The 22,241-nt window shown below is 40.1% G+C and overlaps 1 protein-coding gene across 2 annotated transcripts in view; it reads left to right on the forward strand.

The window, feature by feature from the left end:
• The window catches only part of col22a1 (collagen, type XXII, alpha 1), a 67,249-nt gene that overhangs the window by 33,197 nt on the left and 11,811 nt on the right, over positions 1-22,241 (forward strand). For both annotated transcript variants that reach the window (XM_033975231.2, XM_055225191.1), the window contains 26 exons: positions 9,641-9,670; positions 10,245-10,298; positions 10,466-10,519; positions 12,105-12,158; positions 12,757-12,810; positions 12,881-12,934; positions 13,448-13,501; positions 14,077-14,130; positions 14,223-14,267; positions 14,345-14,407; positions 15,169-15,222; positions 16,389-16,430; positions 16,523-16,555; positions 16,958-17,011; positions 17,368-17,421; positions 17,541-17,594; positions 17,686-17,739; positions 17,828-17,881; positions 18,381-18,485; positions 20,144-20,188; positions 20,520-20,597; positions 20,671-20,706; positions 20,785-20,838; positions 21,012-21,056; positions 21,830-21,859; positions 21,950-22,063. In XM_033975231.2, the coding sequence (XP_033831122.1) occupies positions 9,641-9,670; positions 10,245-10,298; positions 10,466-10,519; positions 12,105-12,158; positions 12,757-12,810; positions 12,881-12,934; positions 13,448-13,501; positions 14,077-14,130; positions 14,223-14,267; positions 14,345-14,407; positions 15,169-15,222; positions 16,389-16,430; positions 16,523-16,555; positions 16,958-17,011; positions 17,368-17,421; positions 17,541-17,594; positions 17,686-17,739; positions 17,828-17,881; positions 18,381-18,485; positions 20,144-20,188; positions 20,520-20,597; positions 20,671-20,706; positions 20,785-20,838; positions 21,012-21,056; positions 21,830-21,859; positions 21,950-22,063 (1,422 nt within the window). The remainder of the gene's footprint in view (positions 1-9,640; positions 9,671-10,244; positions 10,299-10,465; positions 10,520-12,104; positions 12,159-12,756; positions 12,811-12,880; positions 12,935-13,447; positions 13,502-14,076; positions 14,131-14,222; positions 14,268-14,344; positions 14,408-15,168; positions 15,223-16,388; positions 16,431-16,522; positions 16,556-16,957; positions 17,012-17,367; positions 17,422-17,540; positions 17,595-17,685; positions 17,740-17,827; positions 17,882-18,380; positions 18,486-20,143; positions 20,189-20,519; positions 20,598-20,670; positions 20,707-20,784; positions 20,839-21,011; positions 21,057-21,829; positions 21,860-21,949; positions 22,064-22,241) is intronic.

Raw genomic sequence — 22,241 nt, forward strand, 5'->3', positions numbered from 1 at the left:
AACTGTGAATAGAGAAACATAATGAGCAGATGGACAGTGACCTCTATAGCGCCCCCTACTGTACTGGTAAAAAACACAACTTTGTCCGATTGGCATGAAACTTGGGGAGATAATTGTGAACCTCAAAAGGGGCAAAAAAGTCCATTACACCATACCTGTATTGTGCACGAAGTTGCCGGTTCAACGCCGTGGACCTCCATTATAATGTGTTGGTCACACATATTTATATAGAAACTGTGTGAAGGGGGGCGGATTGCGGCCGTGGGGTGGCCGGGTGGGGAAAATGGTGTGTGGGGGCAGTGGCCGGCCCCGGGCGGTTGCATGGGGGGACGGTCGCATGGGGGGCGAGGGCCATCATCGCCGCTTGCGGCTTTAATTATTATTGGCCCTCGCCACTCACGAAGTGATGGCGAGGGGCATTGTTCTTCCTGGGTTTCTTCTTCTTATTATTATTATTTTTTTTCTCCCCCTGGGATCGCAATTTTCACCCCCTGAACGTCAACGAAAAGTCTCACATGGGGGTATCAAATCGACCGGCTTGGCAAAAAATTCAAGAAAATATGCATCACGAAAATGACCCACACACACTGGCTCGACAGCGCCACCTAGAAAATTCAAAATTTTAAAATGAATTGGGAGCCGACACGCATTTTTCGCCCTAACTCGACGAAATTCACACCAGTGATAGAGCTCATGGAGACAAGCAAAAAAGCCAATCATAGTGTGGCCCTAGGACGGACAGGAAGTCGGCTATATTGAATCGAAAATTCGCCAAATTTTTCGCAGCGTGTTTTCAAAACGCTACTAGTCTCAGGTTTTTGGTCCAAATGAGCTCAGATTTCACATGCCACATCCAGACACATAGGTTTTCAAAAGTTATCCATGTTTTCTCCAAATTCCACACGGTTCGCCCGTACGCCGCCACCGAAATACGCCTTCGTTTCCTGTTTTTTCGATGTCCTCTCACGACCACAGGCATTGCCCTACAGAGCTCACATTCACATCACATATGCGAGATTGGGGCATGAGTGGAATGCAATATTAATTTTAATCAAAATGAACACTATAGCGCCCCCTACCATAGGGGTGAAACGCAAACATTATCGGATTCCTACGAAATTCGGGAAATAAATTGGGGGCATGACGTGGACCAAAAAATGATATTAAGGGCATAGGTCATTTTTCACACTTGGCCACCAGGGGCGCAAAGACTCCAAAAAAAATCATTTAAAAATGCCTGACACGCACATGCATTGGTCTACACAGCTCAAATTCACATCACACGTGTGATATGAGGGTATTAATAAAATGGATTATTAATTGTAATAAAAATGAACACTATAGCGCCCCCTATCATAGGGGTGAAACGCGAATATTATCGGATTCCTACGAAATTCAGGGAATAAATCAGTGGCATCAGAAGAAACAAAAAATTACATTATGGCCATGAGTCATTTTCCACGGTTGGCCACCAGGGGCGCAAATACTAAAAAAAAAATCATAAAAAAATTTCTGACACGCACATGCATTGGTCTACACAGCTCAAATTCACATCACACGTGTGATATGAGGGTATTAATAAAATGGATTATTAATTGTAATAAAAATGAACACTATAGCGCCCCCTATCATAGGGGTGAAACGCGAATATTATCGGATTCCTACGAAATTCAGGGAATAAATCAGTGGCATCAGAAGAAACAAAAAATTACATTATGGCCATGAGTCATTTTCCACGGTTGGCCACCAGGGGCGCAAATACTAAAAAAAAAATCATAAAAAAATTTCTGACACGCACATGCATTGGTCTACACAGCTCAAATTCACATCACACGTGTGATATTAGTGTATTAATAGAATGCACTATTAATTGTTATCTAAATGAACACTATAGCGCCCCCTACAGTATTGGTAAAATACACAACTTTGTCCGATTGGCATGAAACTTGGGGAGATAATTGTGGGCATTAAAAGGGTCAAAAAAGTCAATTACACTATACCTGTATTATGTACGTGGTTGCCGGTGCAAAGCCACAGACCCCTCTCATATGGAGTCAGGGCCACACAGCTCAGGGCCACACTGCATATTAACATTGTTCTTCGTTTTTCCGCCAATACAATCGCATTTTTCACCCCCTGAACATTCACAAAAAGTCTCACATGGGGGTATAGAATCGACCGGCTCTGCGAAAAATTTCATAAAATTGGTGTCGGCAAAATGTTCCATGCCCCCTGACTCGACAGCGCCACCTAAAAATTCACCCCTATGGGAGAGGAGCCTGGTTTATTTTGGAAAACACACACAAAAATCAGAACAGTGATAGAAAATGGGGGGACAAGCATAAATATGAATTGAAGTACTGCTCTATGACAGACAGGAAGTCGGCCATTTTGGATCAAAAATTCGCCGCTTCATTCGCTGCGTGTTTTCAAAACGCTACTAGTCTCAGGTTTTTGGTCCAAATGAGCTCAGATTTCACATGCCACATCCAGACACATGGGTTTTCAAAAGTTATCCACGTTTTCTCCGAATTCCACACGGTTCGCCCGTACACCGCCACCGAAATACGCCTTCGTTTCCTGTTTTTTCGATGTCCTCTCACGACCACAGGCATTGCCCTACAGAGCTCACATTCACATCACATATGCGAGATTGTGGCATGAGTGGAATGCAATATTAATTTTAATCAAAATGAACACTATAGCGCCTCCTACCATAGGGGTGAAACGCAAACATTATCGGATTCCTACGAAATTCGGGGAATAAATTGGGGGCATGACGTGGACCAAAAAATAATATTACGGGCATAGGTCATTTTTCACACTTGGCCACCAGGGGCGCAAAGACTCCAAATAAAATCATTGAAAAATGTCTGACACGCACATGCATTGGTCTAGACAGCTCAAATTAAAATCACCCGTGTGATATGAGGGTATTAATAAAATGGATTATTAATTGTAATAAAAATGAACACTATAGCGCCCCCTACCATAGGGGTGAAACGCCAACATTATCGGATTCCTACGAAATTCGGGAAATAAATTGGGGGCATGACGTGGACCAAAAAATAATATTACGGGCATAGGTCTTTTTTCACACTTGGCCACCGGGGGCGCAAAGACTCCAAATAAAATCATTTAAAAATGTCTGACACGCACATGCATTGGTCTACACAGCTCAAATTAAAATCACCCATGTGATATGAGGGTATTAATAAAATGGATTATTAATTGTAATAAAAATGAACACTATAGCGCCCCCTACCATAGGGGTGAAACGCCAACATTATCGGATTCCTACGAAATTCGGGGAATAAATCAGTGACATCAGAAGAAACAAAAAATTACATTATGGCCATGAGCCATTTTCCACGGTTGGCCACCAGTGGCGCAAATACAAAAAAAAAAAAAAAATTAAAAAATTTCTTATACGCACATACATGGTTCTAGACAGCTGAAATTCTCATCACACATGTGATATCAGGGTATTAATAGAATGCACTATTAATTGTTATCTAAATGAACACTATAGCGCCCCCTACAGTATTGGTAAAATACACAACTTTGTCCGATTGGCATGAAACTTGGGGAGATAATTGTGAGCATTAAAAGGGTCAAAAAAGTATATTACACCATACCTGTATTATGTACGTGGTTGCCGGTGCAAAGCCACAGACCCCTCTCTAATGGAGTCAGGGCCACACAGCTCAGGGCCACACTGCATATTAACATTGTTCTTCGTTTTTCTGCCAAAACAATCGCATTTTTCACCCCCTGAACATTCACGAAAAGTCTCACATGGGGGTATAGAATCGACCGGCTCTGCGAAAAATTTCATAAAATTGGTGTTGGCAAAATGTCCCATGCCCCCTGACTCGACGGCGCCACCTAAAATTTCACCCCTATGGGAGAGGAGCCTGGTTTATTTTGGAAAACACACACAAAAATCAGAACAGTGATAGAGAATGGGGGGACAAGCATAAATATGAATTGAAGTACTGCTCTATGACAGACAGGAAGTCGGCCATTTTGGATCAAAAATTCGCCGCTTCATTCGCTGCGTGTTTTCAAAACGCTACTAGTCTCAGGTTTTTGGTCCAAATGAGCTCAGATTTCACATGCCACATCCAGACACATGGGTTTTCAGAAGTTATCCACGTTTTCTCCAAATTCCACACGGTTCGCCCGTACGCCGCCACCGAAATACGCCTTCGTTTCCTGTTTTTTCTATGTCCTCTCACGACCACAGGCATTGCCCTACAGAGCTCACATTCACATCACATATGCGAGATTGGGCCTTGAATGGAATGCAATATTAATTTTAATCAAAATGAACACTATAGCGCCCCCTACCATAGAGGTGAAATGCCAACATTATCCAATTCCTATGAAATTTGGGGCATCAATTCATGGTCTCAGAAGAAACAAAAAATTACATTATGGCCATGGGTTATTTTCCACTGTTGGCCACCAGGGGCGCAATGAATTGAAAAGAAATTGGCACTTGGCACTTTGACTTGCATGTCTATGAATCATATCTACTCCTAGGTTTTTCATCCGAATTACATCAAACTCCACATACAGTATGTACATATGTCGATTGTCAATAATCATCCATAAATAAAGAATATCCCCAAAACGTGGATATTCTTTATGGTTCATGAGTAGGATGCCCTCAAAATATGACTTCGTCATTGGATTTAAATTCCTACACGACTTTTCCTAAGTGCAAATGAAACCTGTCTAGTCCTAGGTTTTTCATCCAAATTTCCTCAAACTCCACATACAACATGTACACATGATTATTGTCAATAATCATCCACGTTTTGGGGATATTCTTTCTGGTTTATGCACTGCACACTGTCAAAATATGACTGCTTTCCTGCATATTTCATTCCCTCTCACAGACACATGGATCAGACTAAAAAGCTCAAATTCTAATGACTGATGCGGATTAAAACTGTGAATAGAGAACCATTATAAACATGTGGCCAGTGACCTCCATAGCGCCCCCTACTGTACAGGTAAAAAACTCAACTTTGTCCGATTGGCATGAAAGTTGGTGATATCATTGTGGACCTCAAAAGAGGCAAAAAAGTCCATTACACCATACCTGTATTGTGCACGAGGTTGCCGGTTCAACGGCGTGGACCTCCATTATAATGTGTTGGTCACACATATTTATATAGAAACTGTGTGAAGGGGGGCGGATTGCGGCCGTGGGGTGGCCAGGCGGGGAAAATGGTGCGTGGGGGCGGTGGCCGGCCCCGGGCGGTCGCATGGGGGGGCGGTCGCGCGGGGGGGCGAGGGCCATCATCGCCGCTTGCGGCTTTAATTATTATTTTTTTTCCCCCCCTTGGATCGCAATTTTCACCCCCTGAACGTCAACGAAAAGTCGCACATGGGGGTATCAAATCGACCAGCTTCGCAAAAAATTCAAGAAAATATGCATCACGAAAATGACCCACACACACTGGCTCGACAGCGCCACCTAGAAAATTCAAAATTTTAAAATGAATTGGGAGCCGACACGCATTTTTCGCCCTAGCTTGACGAAATTCACACCAGTGATAGAGCTCATGGAGACAAGCAAAAAAGCCAATCATAGTGCGGCCCTAGGACGGACAGGAAGTCGGCTATATTGAATCGAAAATTCGCCAAATTTTTCGCAGCGTGTTTTCAAAACGCTACTAGTCTCAGGTTTTTGGTCCAAATGAGCTCAGATTTCACATGCCACATCCAGACACATGGGTTTTCAAAAGTTATCCACGTTTTCTCCAAATTCCACACGGTTCGCCCGTACGCCGCCACCGAAATATGCCTTCGTTTCCTGTTTTTTCGATGTCCTCTCACGACCACAGGCATTGCCCTACAGAGCTCACATTCACATCACATATGCGAGATTGTGGCATGAATGGAATGCAATATTAATTTTAATCAAAATGAACACTATAGCGCCCCCTACCATAGGGGTGAAACGCAAACATTATCGGATTCCTACGAAATTCGGGAAATAAATTGGGGGCATGACGTGGACCAAAAAATAATATTACGGGCATAGGTCATTTTTCACACTTGGCCACCAGGGGCGCAAAGACTCCAAATAAAATCATTTAAAAATGCCTGACACGCACATGCATTGGTCTACACAGCTCAAATTCACATCACACGTGTGATATGAGGGTATTAATAAAATGGATTATTAATTGTAATAAAAATGAACACTATAGCGCCCCCTACCATAGGGGTGAAACGCAAACATTATCGGATTCCTACGAAATTCGGGGAATAAATCAGTGGCATCACAAGAAACAAAAAATTACATTATGGCCATGACTCATTTTCCACGGTTGGCCACCAGGGGCGCAAATACTAAAAGAAAAATCAAAAAAAAAAATTCTGACACGCACATGCATTGGTCTACACAGCTCAAATTCACATCACACGTGTGATGTGAGGGTATTAATAAAATGGATTATTAATTGTAATAAAAATGAACACTATAGCGCCCCCTACCATAGGGGTGAAACGCCAACATTATCGGATTCCTACGAAATTCGGGGAATAAATCAATGGCATCAGAAGAAACAAAAAATTACATTATGGCCATGAGTCATTTTCCACGGTTGGCCACCAGGGGCGCAAATACTAAAAAAAAATCATTAAAAATTTTCTTACACGCACATACATGGTTCTAGACAGCTGAAATTCTCATCACACATGTGATATCAGGGTATTAATAGAATGCACTATTAATTGTTATGTAAATGAACACTATAGCGCCCCCTACAGTATTGGTAAAATACACAACTTTGTCCGATTGGCATGAAACTTGGGGAGATAATTGGGGGCATTAAAAGGGTCAAAAAAGTCAATTACACCATACCTGTATTATGCCACAGACCCCTCTCATATAGAGTCAGGGCCACACAGCCCAGGGCCACACTGCATATTAACATTGTTCTTCGTTTTTCTGCCAAAACAATCGCATTTTTCACCCCTTGAACATTCACGAAAAGTCTAACATGGGGGTATAGAATCGACCAGCTCTGCGAAAAATTTAATAAAATTGGTTTCGGCAAAATGTCCCATGCCCCCTGACTCGACGGCGCCACCTAAAATTTCACCCCTATGGGAGAGGAGCCTGGTTTATTTTGGAAAACACACACAAAAATCAGAACAGTGATAGAGAATGGGGGGACAAGCATAAATATGAATTGAAGCACTGCTCTATGACAGACAGGAAGTCGGCTATATTGAATCGAAAATTCGCCAAATTTTTCGCTGCGTGTTTTCAAAACGCTACTAGTCTCAGGTTTTTGGTCCAAATGAGCTCAGATTTCACATGCCACATCCACACACATGGGTTTTCAAAAGTTATCCACGTTTTCTCCAAATTCCACACGGTTCGCCCGTACGCCGCCACCGAAATACGCCTTCGTTTCCTGTTTTTTCGATGTCCTCTCACGACCACAGGCATTGCCCTACAGAGCTCACATTCACATCACATATGTGTGATTGGGGCATGAATGGAATGCAATATTAATTTTAATCAAAATGAACACTATAGCGCCCCCTACCATAGGGGTGAAACGCCAACATTATCGGATTCTTACGAAATTCGGGGAGTAAATCAGTGGCATCACAAGAAACAAAAAATTACATTATGGCCATTAGTCATTTTCCACGGTTGGCCACCAGGGGTGCAAAAACTACAAAAAAAATCATAAAAAAATTTCTTACACGCACATACATGGTTCTAAACAGCTGAAATTCTCATCACACATGTGATATTAGTGTATTAATAGAATGCACTATTAATTGTTATCTAAATGAACACTATAGCGCCCCCTACAGTATTGGTAAAATACACAACTTTGTCCGATTGGCATGAAACTTGGGGAGATAATTGTGGGCATTAAAAGGGTCAAAAAAGTCCATTACACCATACCTGTATTATGTACACGGTTGCCGGTGCAAAGCCACAGACCCCTCTCATATAGAGTCAGAGCCACACAGCTCAGGGCCACACTGCATATTAACATTGTTCTTCGTTTTTCCGCCAAAACAATCGCATTTTTCACCCCCTGAACATTCACGAAAAGTCTCACATGGGGGTATAGAATCGACCGGCTCGGCAAAAAATGTCATAAAATTGGTGTCGGGAAAATGTCCCATGCCCCCTGACTCGACGGCGCCACCTAAAAATTCACCCCTATGGGAGAGGAGCCTGGTTTATTTTGGAAAACACACACAAAAAGCAGAACAGTGATAGAGAATGGGGGGACAAGCATAAAAATGAATTGAAGCACTGCTCTATGACAGACAGGAAGTCGGCCATTTTGGATCAAAAATTCGCCACTTCATTCGCAGCGTGTTTTCAAAACGCTACTAGTCTCAGGTTTTTGGTCCAAATGAGCTCAGATTTCACATGCCACATCCACACACATGGGTTTTCAAAAGTTATCCACGTTTTCTCCAAATTCCACACGGTTCGCCCGTACGCCGCCACCGAAATACGTCTTTGTTTCCTGTTTTTTCGATGTCCTCTCACGACCACAGGCATTGCCCTACAGAGCTCACATTCACATCACATATGCGAGATTGGGGCCTGAGTGGAATGCAATATTAATTTTAATCAAAATGAACACTATAGCGCCCCCTACCATAGGGGTGAATCGCCAACATTATCGGAGTCCTTCGAAATTCTTGGAATCAATTCAGGGTCTCAGAAGAAACAAAAAATTACATTATGGCCATGGGTTATTTTCCACTGTTGGCCACCAGGGGCGCAATAAATTGAAAAGAAATTGGCACTTGGCACTTTGACTTGCATGTCTATGAATCATATCTAGTCCTAGGTTTTTCATCCAAATTTCCTCAAACTCCACATACAGTATGTACACATGATTATTGTCAATAATCATCCACATTTTGGGGATATTCTTTCTGGTTTATGCACAGCACACTGTCAAATTATGACTGCTTTCCTGCATATTTGATTCCCTCTCACAGACACATGGATCAGACTAAAAAGCTCAAATTCTAATCACTGATGCGGATTAAAACTGTGAATAGAGAACCATTATAAACATGTGGCCAGTGACCTCCATAGCGCCCCCTACTGTACAGGTAAAAAACTCAACTTTGTCCGATTGGCATGAAAGTTGGTGAGATCATTGTGGACCTCAAAAGAGGCAAAAAAGTCCATTACACCATGCCTGTATTGTGCACGAGGTTGCCGGTTCAACGCCGTGGACCTCCATTATAATGTGTGGGTCACACATATTTATATAGAAATTGTGTGAAGGGGGCGGATTGCGGCCGTGGGGTGGCCAGGCGGGGAAAATGGTGCGTGGGGGCGGTGGCCGGCCCCGGGCGGTCGCGCGGGGGGCGAGGGCCATCATCGCCGCTTGCGGCTTTAATTGAATTAGCTGTTTTTATTTCTATTGTTGGTTTGCTGCAAAATGTTGATAGAATATTAACTATAAAATATATCCAAACACAGCAAGTAATTTATATGGTTAGCCATTTGCGATTCACTTAATTATCCAATTTAATAAGCCATTATTATCTTTTTTATTTCTGGCATGTGAGAGGAAATGGCATTACTGATTTTTCTTTTTCTTGCTTTTTCAAGGTTCAGAAGGAAGGCATAAGAGGAGAAAAGGTAAACTATCAAAAAATAATAGCTTTAATGTTTTGTTTTCATTTAATTAGAGTTGTACAATTAATCAAACTTGGAGATCATGTCTAATGATCAGTGTTAGTGATCAGTTCTGGGCTTTTAATTAATAGCTCTCCAGCCACTCCTCTGTCAGTAAAAGCACGTGGCTGGAGCTCATACTTTGGAAGATCAAAATTGACTGTTTCTTCTAGTTTATGTCTTTCGTATTTATATTTTGGATATTAGTATGAAAAGCCATCTTTATGTATTTAACATTTTTAATCATTCAGTATGAGGAAAAAAAAATATTTTATATAAATGTGTCATTTAATTCTGCTGGGTGCAGATTTGCAGATTTTTGTAGTTATCACAATTTCACTTATTTTTAGCTTTAGCTTCGAAGTGGTGTTTTTTGAGTGTATCATATTTTTACTGCAGAAAAAGTGAACAAAATCCATCATGTGAAAAAATAAGCAGTGTAATGCTGCAGTTTCTGAATTGTTGGAGAGATAAGTGGCTCATTTCTCTACGCAGATGGCATGGGAGCATACTAATGTGTTGTAATGTGTTGTTCCAGGGAGAGGCGGGACCTCCGGGGCCCCCTGGGGCTGACGGACCCCCTGGGCCTCCAGTAAGTGTCTTTAGTTATTATTCAGTCTTTGCTTTTTCTTGCATGTTCTGTTTACAGCAGTTAGCTTGATGTTGTAGAGAGTCTTGTACATGTGTAGTGGAGAAGGCAAAGCAGATTCCTCTGGTGTTTGTGTTTCGGGAGTTGAATATCAATGTTGTGCCCTGTAGGGTCCTCCTGGTCAACAAGGCATACCCGGAGCGCCTGGTGAATTCGGCCAGAGGGTAAGTCTTGTAACATTTCTGACCTCGTGGAAAGTATTGCTCCATTTCTCTTCATCCAGTTTATTTGGTGTCACAATGGAGTTTTACCAGCTCTGGAGAAAATAATGACCAAAATGGAGTGTACATTGAATGAAAAAGTATATTTAAAATTTGATATAAATAAATATTTTAAACAGATGCTACATAACTATTTAAGTTTTTTAATAAACCCAAAGCATGTAGCATAGGTATGTGAGTCCTGATCAATCCTGGCCCAGGTTCTGGAAATGGGTCCCCCAAAAATGTCCCTACAGTAAAGTGTACCTTAGCTTTAAGGATTTACCACGTATCTGATCAACCCTCATCGAGCTTTCAGACTGTTGATAGTTATATTTTGTAAATCTGAATATTGAAGAGGAATTTTACATTAACAAACAGAAGCTCCGCCCACTGTAGAGGTCCATTGTTACATTTTAAAGACACTGCATAATCAAATATTACAATTCACAGCACAATTGTCAAGAGCCTACCCAATGATGAGGAAGTCTGGAAGGAAGTTTGTGTGTTAACAATTCTATTAAAGCAAAGTGTACATGGTTTGAATACACCCTCATGATGACAGCCATTGTTGCCTATGTGTCAGTCCCAAGCCTGGACAAACGGCAAAACTGGGGAAATGTGTGCACTCTAATTATATTTGCAGCACACCACATTATGTTTCCTACATCCTTTTACATCATTTGCACCTCCAAAACATTAGCCAAGCTGGTGCCCTCTCGCTCACTGTTGGACTGGGAGCAATTAGCTTCTCATCAACAATATGCTCAAATCTAGGTTCACATCTGCTCAGCCGGACCGCGGCAGCATGTTGAGCCAAACCTGTGCTGGCCCCAAATGAAAGACTACACAGCCAGACAAGCTCCGCAGAGATGTGCAGACTTAGCCTTCATTAATATGTATAAAGGGATTATTTTGTGTTGAGATCGAACAATATCCAGCAATATCCCCTCTGCTCAAGTTAGGTTTTAGTGTGGGAAAACAGCGGTCTCTGTAGCATTGTAAAATATCACTATATACATTTGGTTGATAATAGCCAGGTCTGTTTTGATAGCAATTATAATCTGCATTCTGGTGGAATCTTGGGAATCTTACAAGTGAATTATTGATGGTGGAGGAATATTACCACCGAGCCAATTGAAAAGTATTAAACTTTAATTCACATAATTGAATAATAAATAACAGTGCCCTCTTTAGAATTATATGGTTCCCTCCAGATTCTTGGAAGTTCTGAGATTTTTTGGTTTTAGGTTTTATCTTAAGACCAAAATGAAAAGGGCAAATTGTTGTTGTTTTTTTGTTTTTTTTCTTCTCACAAATATATGATTTTGAGGAAACAATTCAGAGAGAATCCTATAATTCAAATGGGACAAAAACATTACATAAGCAACTCTTTAGCAACTGTTGATATTTTGAGGACATTCGACCTTTGTTTTTGGAATTGTTAATTGCAAATTTTTCATCACCCTAAAACAAATTGATATACACTGATAAATCGTTATACACAAATATATGCAGTGTCTTAACATTGTTCTGTTTTTTATTGCAGGGAAAGAAAGGCGAGAATGGTTTGCCTGGGGTGGATGGCCTTCCTGGACCTGTTGTAAGTTCACATTTGTGTTCTGTGAGAAACTCTTGTTACGGCCCACAGCACATTATTCACAGCGTGTTATAATGGAGGACTATTAAACTACTGAGATTAAAAGTAACAGCTATTTCTGCAAATTGCTTCCTGGGGCAAAGTGCTGCACCTGTTCTGAGATTACAACTATGGCTATATACCGCCCTCTAGTGGTCACTTGCTATACTAACTATATTAAATGACTGTCTATCCAGTTAGACTTGTATGAAATGAAGTTTATTAATCTTATGGATGAAGTGTTCTTTACAAATACATTTTCCACTGATCTAAATCCGACAAGGATTTACAATTAAACTGTATTTTTCTTAATGTGTAACAGCTGCATAAATTACATCTAAAAGTTAAAACTATTGTTTTATGAATACATTTACCAAATTTTTCATTACCTATTATCATGCCAGTATTAATGATAAGTAAGATTATATGTTTGGGACAGGGATGAAGAAAAAACAACAGCCAACGTGCATTAACATACTGCTCAAATACAATTAAAAACTGGAAGTGGAAAAAATAATTGCCTTTTTAACTATAATCAACCACTTGACTGATTTGTTTTTAGGGTCCACAAGGTCCATCCGGTGCACCAGGAAACCCCGGACTCACTGGACCTCCTGTAAGTAAAAACTGTTAAAATATATCATTACATTACACTTACTCATTGCTAATGTTGCTCTTACTTATAGGGTCTACCTGGTGAAATTGGGTTCTCTGGCAAACCTGGAGAGATGGGAAAGCCTGTGAGTAACATCAATGCTTTTGTTTAGAGTCAGTGAGTTATTGTGTCCTGATGGACATGTTTACTCACTCTAATGAACCGTCATTTGTCGCCTCTATTTGTAAACGCAGCAATAATGTGTCCTACCACAACTCTGCAGATGACACTCAGATCTATGTCTCACTGCAGCAGGTGAATATGGACCAGTGGATTCACTCACTGCATCCAACAGATCAGTGTGTGGATGCAAAACAACTTTCTCCAGCTAAACTCAGACAAGACTTTACTTTGACAATGTTTAAATCCAGGCTTAAAACAGTTCTGTTGCATATGTCTGAAAGGTTTTTATTCTGCACTTTTCCCTTGTTAATGTTAATTCCCTTGCTAATGTTAATTTTATGATGATTATTTGTGATTATTTATGTTTTGATTTGTTGTATTGTGGTTTTAATGTCCTTCTTACTTTGTAAAGTACTTGGAATTACTTTGTGTACGAATTGTGTTGTACAAATAAACTTGCCTTGTCTGTCTAAAGGGTCTTCCTGGTAAAGATGGTCTGGATGGTCTTCCTGGATCTGATGGTGCTCCGGTCAGTATACTCTTTGCAGTTACCTGGTTTCTCTCGAATTAGGGTCACATGATTGATTTATTGTTTTTGCAAAAAAATACCCAAACTTCTGATCCACACAAGTTGAACCTTATCTTTATTTGTTTGGCTCCCTAAACTTCCTATATTAATCTTATGACTTAAAGTCCTTTCAACTGAAAACAATCACCTCTTTGGGGTGAAAAAAGCATTGCAGTTTTTGTTGCAAGTGGATTATCAATCATAAATAAAGCCAAGAAACATCTGCAACATTTAAAACTCACATTTCACCTACAGTGTTGTGATGTCATGTGAACGCAACCCATAATGTCAAAATGGACGTGATTGTTGGTTTTTACTTGCAAAAGTAAAAACAGCATAAGCAAATAAGGCAGGAGGAATCAAAAGTAGTATAATAATACAAGTATGTATGATGGAAAATGACTTAAAAGTGACCTTTAACCAACAAATAATGCAGGCAAATTTGATTCAGATCCCCATGGTATCTGCACACGTACGTCTGTGGAAATACACATTTTGCTGCCACATAACATCAGCATTTGTTATTGTATTTGAAGGGCCCCAGGGGAGAGCGGGGAACTGATGGAGGAGATGGAAAACCCGGGCCAAAGGTACACTACCAAAACACATGCAGCTTATGAGGTCATTTTAATGTCTTTATTATTGAAACAAGGTACTACTCATGTAATGTGCTTGTCCTCAGGGCGATGATGGGCCTCCGGGACCAAGAGGGCCCCCTGGGGAGAGAGTGAGTGCACTGCTTATTAATTTACCTGTCGTCATGACTACTGCAGAACTGTAAGTAATGTTGTTGTTCTCTATCAGGGAGAGGCGGGGTTACCTGGACTGAGAGGATCTGATGGAGCAAGAGGAGACAGAGGTGTTCCTGTAAGTTTGTAAAATGTTAGCACAGCTATGGTGAGGGATGATATAAGTGTATATATAGTGATATTCTGTGGGGATCCTGATGATGATATTCAGACCATATTATGGCTATACAGCGGTCCATCAGTAATGTGGTAAAACTAGCCTGTAATTAAAGTCAAATCATTCACCTCTGCAGAAAATTCTAGAAAAAACTCTAGAGAAAATTCATTAAACACTTTTCAATGTAAGGTCCACCACTGAGTAATATATGATTTTAAAATGTGCTTCTTAATATTATGTAATAGTAATTGTTTTCAATTGAAAAAGCCTCTTGGATGACAGGTAAAATGTTTTCAACTCAAAACCTGATCCAGAAAACTACTATTTGAAACTAAAATTGCTATTGTGTAAGACTGTGTAATATTTTGTGTTATTCTCCATGGCAACATCAAGCTGCAGATCACCAGACCACACCACTCTGGTTAGCATGTCACTTAGTTAGTTTGTCAACATTCTGCTAATAGTAGCTTGAAAAGTACTTGATACAACATGTTTTTTTTTTGTTTAATAAGATCATATTTGTGGTTATGGGGAATTAGCCTTTATTATTAGATTAATCAAATCAGTAGTTGTTTTCCCATTGAGAAAATGAAGAAACTTGAAGGAATTGCCAGTTTAAATATTTAATGCTAGTCTAACTTTAAGTTGTCTGCCATTCAAATCCCTGTAGTACTCATAATATTCATGATATTGTATTTAACAGTTTTGCCTGTGTGTTCTAGGGAGAGAGGGGCCTGGACGGACACATTGGGCCTAAGGGAGAAAAGGGAGACAAGGTAACAATGATAAACACTGGTAGAGTGACATATTAAATGTAAAATGGCTTAGTAGATACAAATATCGACTAAGCCATTTTGTAAACTGTCAAATTAGAGAAGCCTAGATCTACATCATTTATCCATATTTTTATATATTGGACTGTATTTGACATCTTGTTTCTACAAACAGGGCTGGTCAGGGCTATTTATTTCTTCAAAAATGTGTTCTAACAGCAACTGGTCAAACAGGTGAACTGATCAGACAGGTGCACTTATAATACAGCCTGTTTCACAAACATCACCTTAAACACAGCCCTGTGTTAGAACACTCACACTCACCTTTCACACAGGCAAATTAAAACTGCGTCTTTCCTGAAAAAACGTCCTGTATTTCCCAGAAGCGGAGCAGGTCCAGAACAGACACATGTTCCTTCACATGTGTAATTCATTACAGGGCTGAAGACAAGGTGGCTCCTCTTCAGCCTCTGTCTCACAACTGCTCTGTCCAGATCCTCAAGTTCACACAAACTAGTCCTGAAACTAGCTCACTGTTTGATTAAACGACAGCCTGTATTACTAACTAACATCTAAGCACTATTTTAATCACTTTTGTTGAAAGTTGCCACTGCTGTTGTCATCTCCTGCTGCGCATGTGCATTAACTAGAAATCTCCTCAGATGCCTAATTCCTCCATGTGTTTACCATGGGGTTTATTTAGTGCTGTTTGTGCCTGCTGTGGTCCTCTCTGTGCTGTGCAAGCCTCTGAAACACCCGGAAGGCCTCTAAGGTTGTAAAAGCACATTTAGAGAGTGTGGTGTGGCTTGGCCTTCACTTTAGAGCACAACAAACAACAAATTAATGATTAATTAATTAATTAATTAATGTTCAAAGTGGCCAGTAGAGTGTACTAAACTTTAACCATGCTTCAAACTGGCAGAAGTGAAGGGAAAATATTATTATTTCAAAACTACTTAAATATACTTTTGACATGCAATGATTTTAGATTTTATTTGACAAGCACTGCTTGCCTTGATTGCCCTGACCGCATGCCACTGCTAAACACAATTCAAAAATATTCTAACAAATTTATTATGCATTTTTCTCCTCAGACAGCCTCTCTGTCACATTACACATGCTTATGTAAATGTTATGCAGACAGTGTAAACTAGTGTCTCTATCTTCAGGGTGAAGTGGGAGCTCGGGGACTACCAGGAGCACCAGGAAATGTGAGTACAGTGCCCATGTGGATAGGACTTACTGACAGAATATATTACAGTGAAGGAAGTAGTGATACTAACTTGTTTGTGTTTCTCAACAGGTCGCGAGTGTCATCCCTGAACCTGGTGAACCCGTAAGTGTAATGATTCAGTTGGTTTATATGTATTTATGTCCTTGCTTTACATATGTTTAAAGCAAGGACTGACTTTGACAGAAAAACAACAGCAACTAAAAAAAGCCAAATTTCTTCCTCAAAAGTCTGATCTCTGCTGCAAACCACATGCTTTTACTGACAGAGGACTGGCTGTAGACCTCTATTAAAAGACCCAAGCTGATCGCTAGCAATTAGAAATGATTGAATCTCAGTCTCAGTCCTATACAATATTACCCATTAAAATATGTTTACTTGACTAAGTATGAAATGCCATTATAAAACATCAGTCCCGTCATTTCTGTTCATTTACCTTATGACCTTGTATGCTGTAACCTTATTTTGAAACCTTGACAACATGAATCTATTTTTCTGTATTAAAAGGGAAAGCCTGGAGAGAAAGGAGAAAAGGGTGATCAAGGAAAACCAGGAGAGCCCGTAAGTGATTCTTTTTCCTGTCCTGAATGTGACCTTCACTATAGCTTACTGTACTATAGCTTGTCCATACCTCAAATGTGGCAATGTACCTTAACAGCCACTAGATGTCACTAGACAATTGCTAAAGAAGTCTGCTTATGACCACAATGAAGAGAACTACTGCATATAAACATATCAGACTCCTTAATATTACAGTGATTTTGATGTATTATTCAAATGCATTATCACTACTATTAAAAAACAAAATTGCAATTATTAATATGATTAATAGTATTTTACCTATCTGACTTTTCAATAAAAGGTTTCATTGTGCACTCATTTTTACTTGACTGTTTGCTTTGTGTCTATTGCTTTAGGGCCAGAGGGGATTACCTGGAGAACAAGGCTTTAAGGGTGCACCTGGACTGCCAGTAAGTTATGAGGATCCCTAATATTTATTTTATAATTAATTTCATTTGGTGATATTTGACTTTGTAATTAATAGTTTGATTCAAAGCTACTTTCTAACTATTTCTCTTTCTTTGCCAAGGGCCCTAAAGGTGATACTGGACTTCAAGGCGAACCAGGAAGAATTGGTGACCCTGTAAGTAGAATCTTGCAACTTTATATTCTTTATTATTATCCTTTTTTAAATCTGCATGTGAGTTGTGTAATGTACACTGTGATTCTTGCAGGGTCCACCTGGTGTTGCTGGGGCACAAGGAGCTCGGGGTCTGCCAGGAAATGTGGTACGTACTGTATGAGAAGTACCATTCAGTGTTCAGTGAGTCCAAAGATCTAAGCCAGGATTGAGTTGATCTGATGTTTGTTTTGTAGGGCTCACCGGGTGTCATTGGACCACCTGGCCCGGCTGGAGTCAGAGGAGACAAGGTCAGTCAGCCTATGTAAAACTGGCCACTTTAACAGCATGCTGTGTAGATGCACTCGGACGTGGAGAGAGGAAAGCATACAAAATGTGACAGTGCCAAAAAAGGGACCTTGAATATTCTTGTTTTTACAAAGCCAGACCTGTCAAGCTGATTCATACAATTGTTCTACAGAGAAACACATTTTAACTTTGTTAGCCTGTTTTTGCTGTCTTTTGGATTCTGACTGTGCAATTTCTGCATTATAACAACAACTTTGGCTTTTAATGTCCCCAAAATACAAATTCACACTGTACAGATGTACAGATAAGCTTTTCACTTTTCATATCCATGTGATTTTTAACTACCGGCAATTTCAACTCATTAATTCTTCTTCCTCGCAGTTAACTAACTTTAAAATTTTGAGTTGCTAACTTTTCATATATAGTTTTCTACATGTTTCATAAAAAGTACAGCAACAGTAGTTCAGTTTGTCAATTTACTCTATGTCTACATCTGTTTAGGGTGACCCAGGTAAACCAGGACAAATAGGCCTTATCGGTCCACCTGGAGAGCCTGGTTTGATTGGACCCCCTGGACCTGCAGGGAAAGGAAAGGATGGACTAAGTGTAAGCTGTTTTTTATTGATCGAAGTCTTCTTCTAACAATATGGATAAAAAATCACAAGCCAGCCATCACTTAATTTACACTACATTTCACGAGTAGCTACACAACATAGTGCCCTGTTCTAACTGTGGTCACATGATTAACATTGTGCCTCTTACCTTCACAATAGTATACACTATATTGTCCTTCTGCAAAAAGTGCAATCTTTTGGCAACCATTACGATTCGATATCTTTACACTATTTTTTATCTGTCTTAATTTGTAAAAAGAAGAAAGTAAAATGCCCATATACATTGTTTCTGCAATTTTGTAGCTAGCCTTCCTTTACTTCGTATTATCTCCCAAAAAACAGGCTGCACTATATTGAAAACACTGACACCACCACTGGAGCTGTGGAGTACAAAGTTATTCTTAAGTGTTTTGTGCATTGCATCAGAACAATGTGGCTATTAGAGGAAAGCAGCTTGAGTAGACACATTTGGTGCGGTGTTTTCTTGATGATTTTTCACTACACATGTGGCGTTGTGCTGAGGAGGCAGAAACAAACAGGAAACACTGTAACGACACATTAAACCAACATGGGCCCAAACACGAGAGCTCCAAGCACCTCCTTTTTACAGCTGCCAGGTGTAGCCTCTGGGCCTGCTCATGTTCTGTGGAGCAAGTCACTTTCAACTACAGGTATGGTGTCCACGTGAGACAGTAAAAACCACATTACTTAACAATGGTTGTATGTAATTAATAGTGTGTAATTAGTGAAGTAAAATACCTCACAATGCACAACAGATGTTCAAAGCAGTGTCTCAAGAATACTCTTTATCTGGATCCTGGATGCCCTAACTGAGTTATCTGGATAATCGGGGATATTTTAGTTGTACAGTAAAATGGCCATGGTGTGTAGAAACCACACATGAATAAATCCACTGACACCATCTCTTTGCTTTGGAAATGGAATATTTGTGCCTCTATCTTGCATGACCTAGACTCCTTTAACTTGAATGGGTTTACACAAGCATAATACCAATGATAAATGAGGACTAAACCAAGACTAAACCAAGACTGAACCAAGACTATATAGGACTAAAAGAATCAAACCAAAACTGAAGCAGAGTAATGCATTAGTCCTTAATAGAGTATACAATGCTGTGCGTTAATCATTCTATACTCTGTGGTGGTAAGTTGCACAGTTGTCCTGTCCCCACTCCCACCATAACCGGTCACTCATTCACACATAGGCCTGTCACGATAACTAATTTTGAAGTGTGATGTATCTCTGAAGTAAATTATAGACGATAAACATCTATAATGAGTCTTAGAAGTTAATAATTCAACCTTTTATGGCTTAAAGCTTTCATATATGGAACGATAAGCTGATATAGTAATTATCGTGATCGTGGCCTACTCACACAACACATTCATACTAGGCAAAATGTCTAGCCTAAGGACACGACAGTTTGCATTAGAACCACTCCTGCCACACTGTGCCACCTGATATTTCCAGTGGTCTCCCATCCATGTACTAACTAGGTCCAGCCATAACTTCCAAAATCAGACAAGATCAGGCATTGACACAGATGTTTAGCCACATGTACATCTGCTGAAGATATCTATTGTTTGGCACTGTATTGTGAGTGATTGGTTTCTGCTTTCTCTGCAACAGGGAGATCCAGGGCCTCAAGGAATTCAAGGACCTCCAGGACTGAAGGTGCCACTTAGACTGCTTTTATATTAGACATATTTTATATCAACTTGAAAATGTTATATGGCAGAAACGAACAAAGTATTTGACTTTTTCCTGAGTCTAGCCAAAGCAATCTGTATGCCCACTGCACTGTGACCGCCTTTATGACCAGCTCTATGGGGCATGTGAATGGCAAAGTTATGCCATGACATGTTTTAAGTTTATGGGCAGATCGCTCTTTGCTATCACATTTTCTTCTGACTTATAAAAGGGTAGATTATATTTTTTCCGGATGAAAAGGGTACTAAAATCATATGTTATGGACCTTTAATCCTAAATATGGACAATTTCCCAGGGATCACCAGGCCCAAGGGGAGACCCAGGACCCCAGGGAGAAAGAGGACTGTCTGGAGAGGGCAAGACTGGACCACCGGTATGGGCAGTAGTACAACATGAACTACAGGAGCTAATAGAATTTACAAAAATACAATCATTTCCATTTACAGGGACCTCCTGGAAATAACGGAGAACCAGGGCCTGCGGTAATTCTTTTTTTTTAAATGTAAATAAATCAAAAATAATTGGGAGAACATTTTTGATGTGCTTTTATCTAATTCAAGGGATTGAGAGGACAACCAGGAGTTGCTGGTCCCCAAGGCCCAGCTGGACATAATGTAAGTGAAATGAAGAAAATAATAGCCTATCAGATAAAAATAAATATGGTTAAAACATGTTTTTTTTTGGTCTACTAAAAGGTTATCCATACTTGAAGTTTATTGTTCTGTATTAAGTTGTGTGATAGTATTTATATAAAATACAAGACTGACTTTAATCATCTGAATTGCAGGGTTTACCTGGAAGGCCGGGAGAGAAGGGAGCCCCTGGAGAGCCTGTAAGTGCACTTTACACAGGACTGCAAACTTGTCACCTTTTGGCGAAATTCAGTTTTGATCTCGAACTAGGTTATTCATGTGAATTGTGTATATCTGCAATAAAAGTAAAATGGGCCAGGGGGGTACAGGCTGCACTAGTCTATGGGCCACACGGCAAGCTCCCCATTTTGTGTGATTCTCTGGTGAAGAGTCCATTTACTGTTTTCATTTTTATTTGGTGGAAAGTAAAAATATAACCTCATTTGCACCACAGAAATCCCCTAGAATGCAGGGAATTGCATAGATTTTGTTCAGAATTTCTCCCAGACCCCCTATTTTCCCCATGTTGAAACTTGTGCTAATATCAACTATAATGTAAGTACAGACTCATTCTTGATTCCTGTTTTTTAGCAAATTCACACTTTTCAGGCAAGAAATATAACGCAGTAACGTGGAATTGCAGTAATAGTCACAGCATTTGATGGATGGGCGTGGTTAGACTCATCTCTTACACTATGTCTCAGTTTGTAGCCCACACCTGTGCTGTGTCAGAGCTATATGTGGTCGTCGTCACCCAGTCCAAATGGTGCAGTTCACAGACTGGGCTGTGTGCTTAAGTGTTAATGAGCTTATACTGGTGTAATATCACACCATATGTTTAACACCTGCTATATGAGGTTTATTCCGTTAAAGGAGTTCACCATGAAAATCAGGGTGTAAGACTAGATATAATTTACTTTTACACTTTTGACATGATTTTTGACAAATATTTTCTGTCATTTCTTTTACACAGGGTAAAGTAGCTGACCTGCCTAACCTCAAGGTAGGACACCTTTAAAAATGAACACTATTATTGTTATATATATTTATTTTTGATTTTACCACTAAACTCACATATTTATTTTCTCTATAGGACATATGCTCCGATTGCCCTGCAGGCCCCCCTGGTCCTCCTGGTATGCCTGGACTCCCCGGAGACAAAGGACATACAGGTCCCCCAGGCAAAAGTGGACAAGATGGCTTCCAGGTCAGACAAAATTATATGAATGCATATTATAGATCTAATAATAAGACAGAAAGTTTCCCTGATATAGAAATGTCTTCTCTGATCTCTCTTTTAAATAAGCCATGAGGCACAGTGCTCTTAGTTCATCCATCACTGCAGTGCAGAGCAGTGAGGCTGTGGATCATTAGCTCGTCCTCCT

The sequence above is a fragment of the Periophthalmus magnuspinnatus genome, chromosome 11 (assembly GCF_009829125.3).
Source record: "Periophthalmus magnuspinnatus isolate fPerMag1 chromosome 11, fPerMag1.2.pri, whole genome shotgun sequence".
Taxonomy (NCBI): domain Eukaryota; kingdom Metazoa; phylum Chordata; class Actinopteri; order Gobiiformes; family Gobiidae; genus Periophthalmus; species Periophthalmus magnuspinnatus.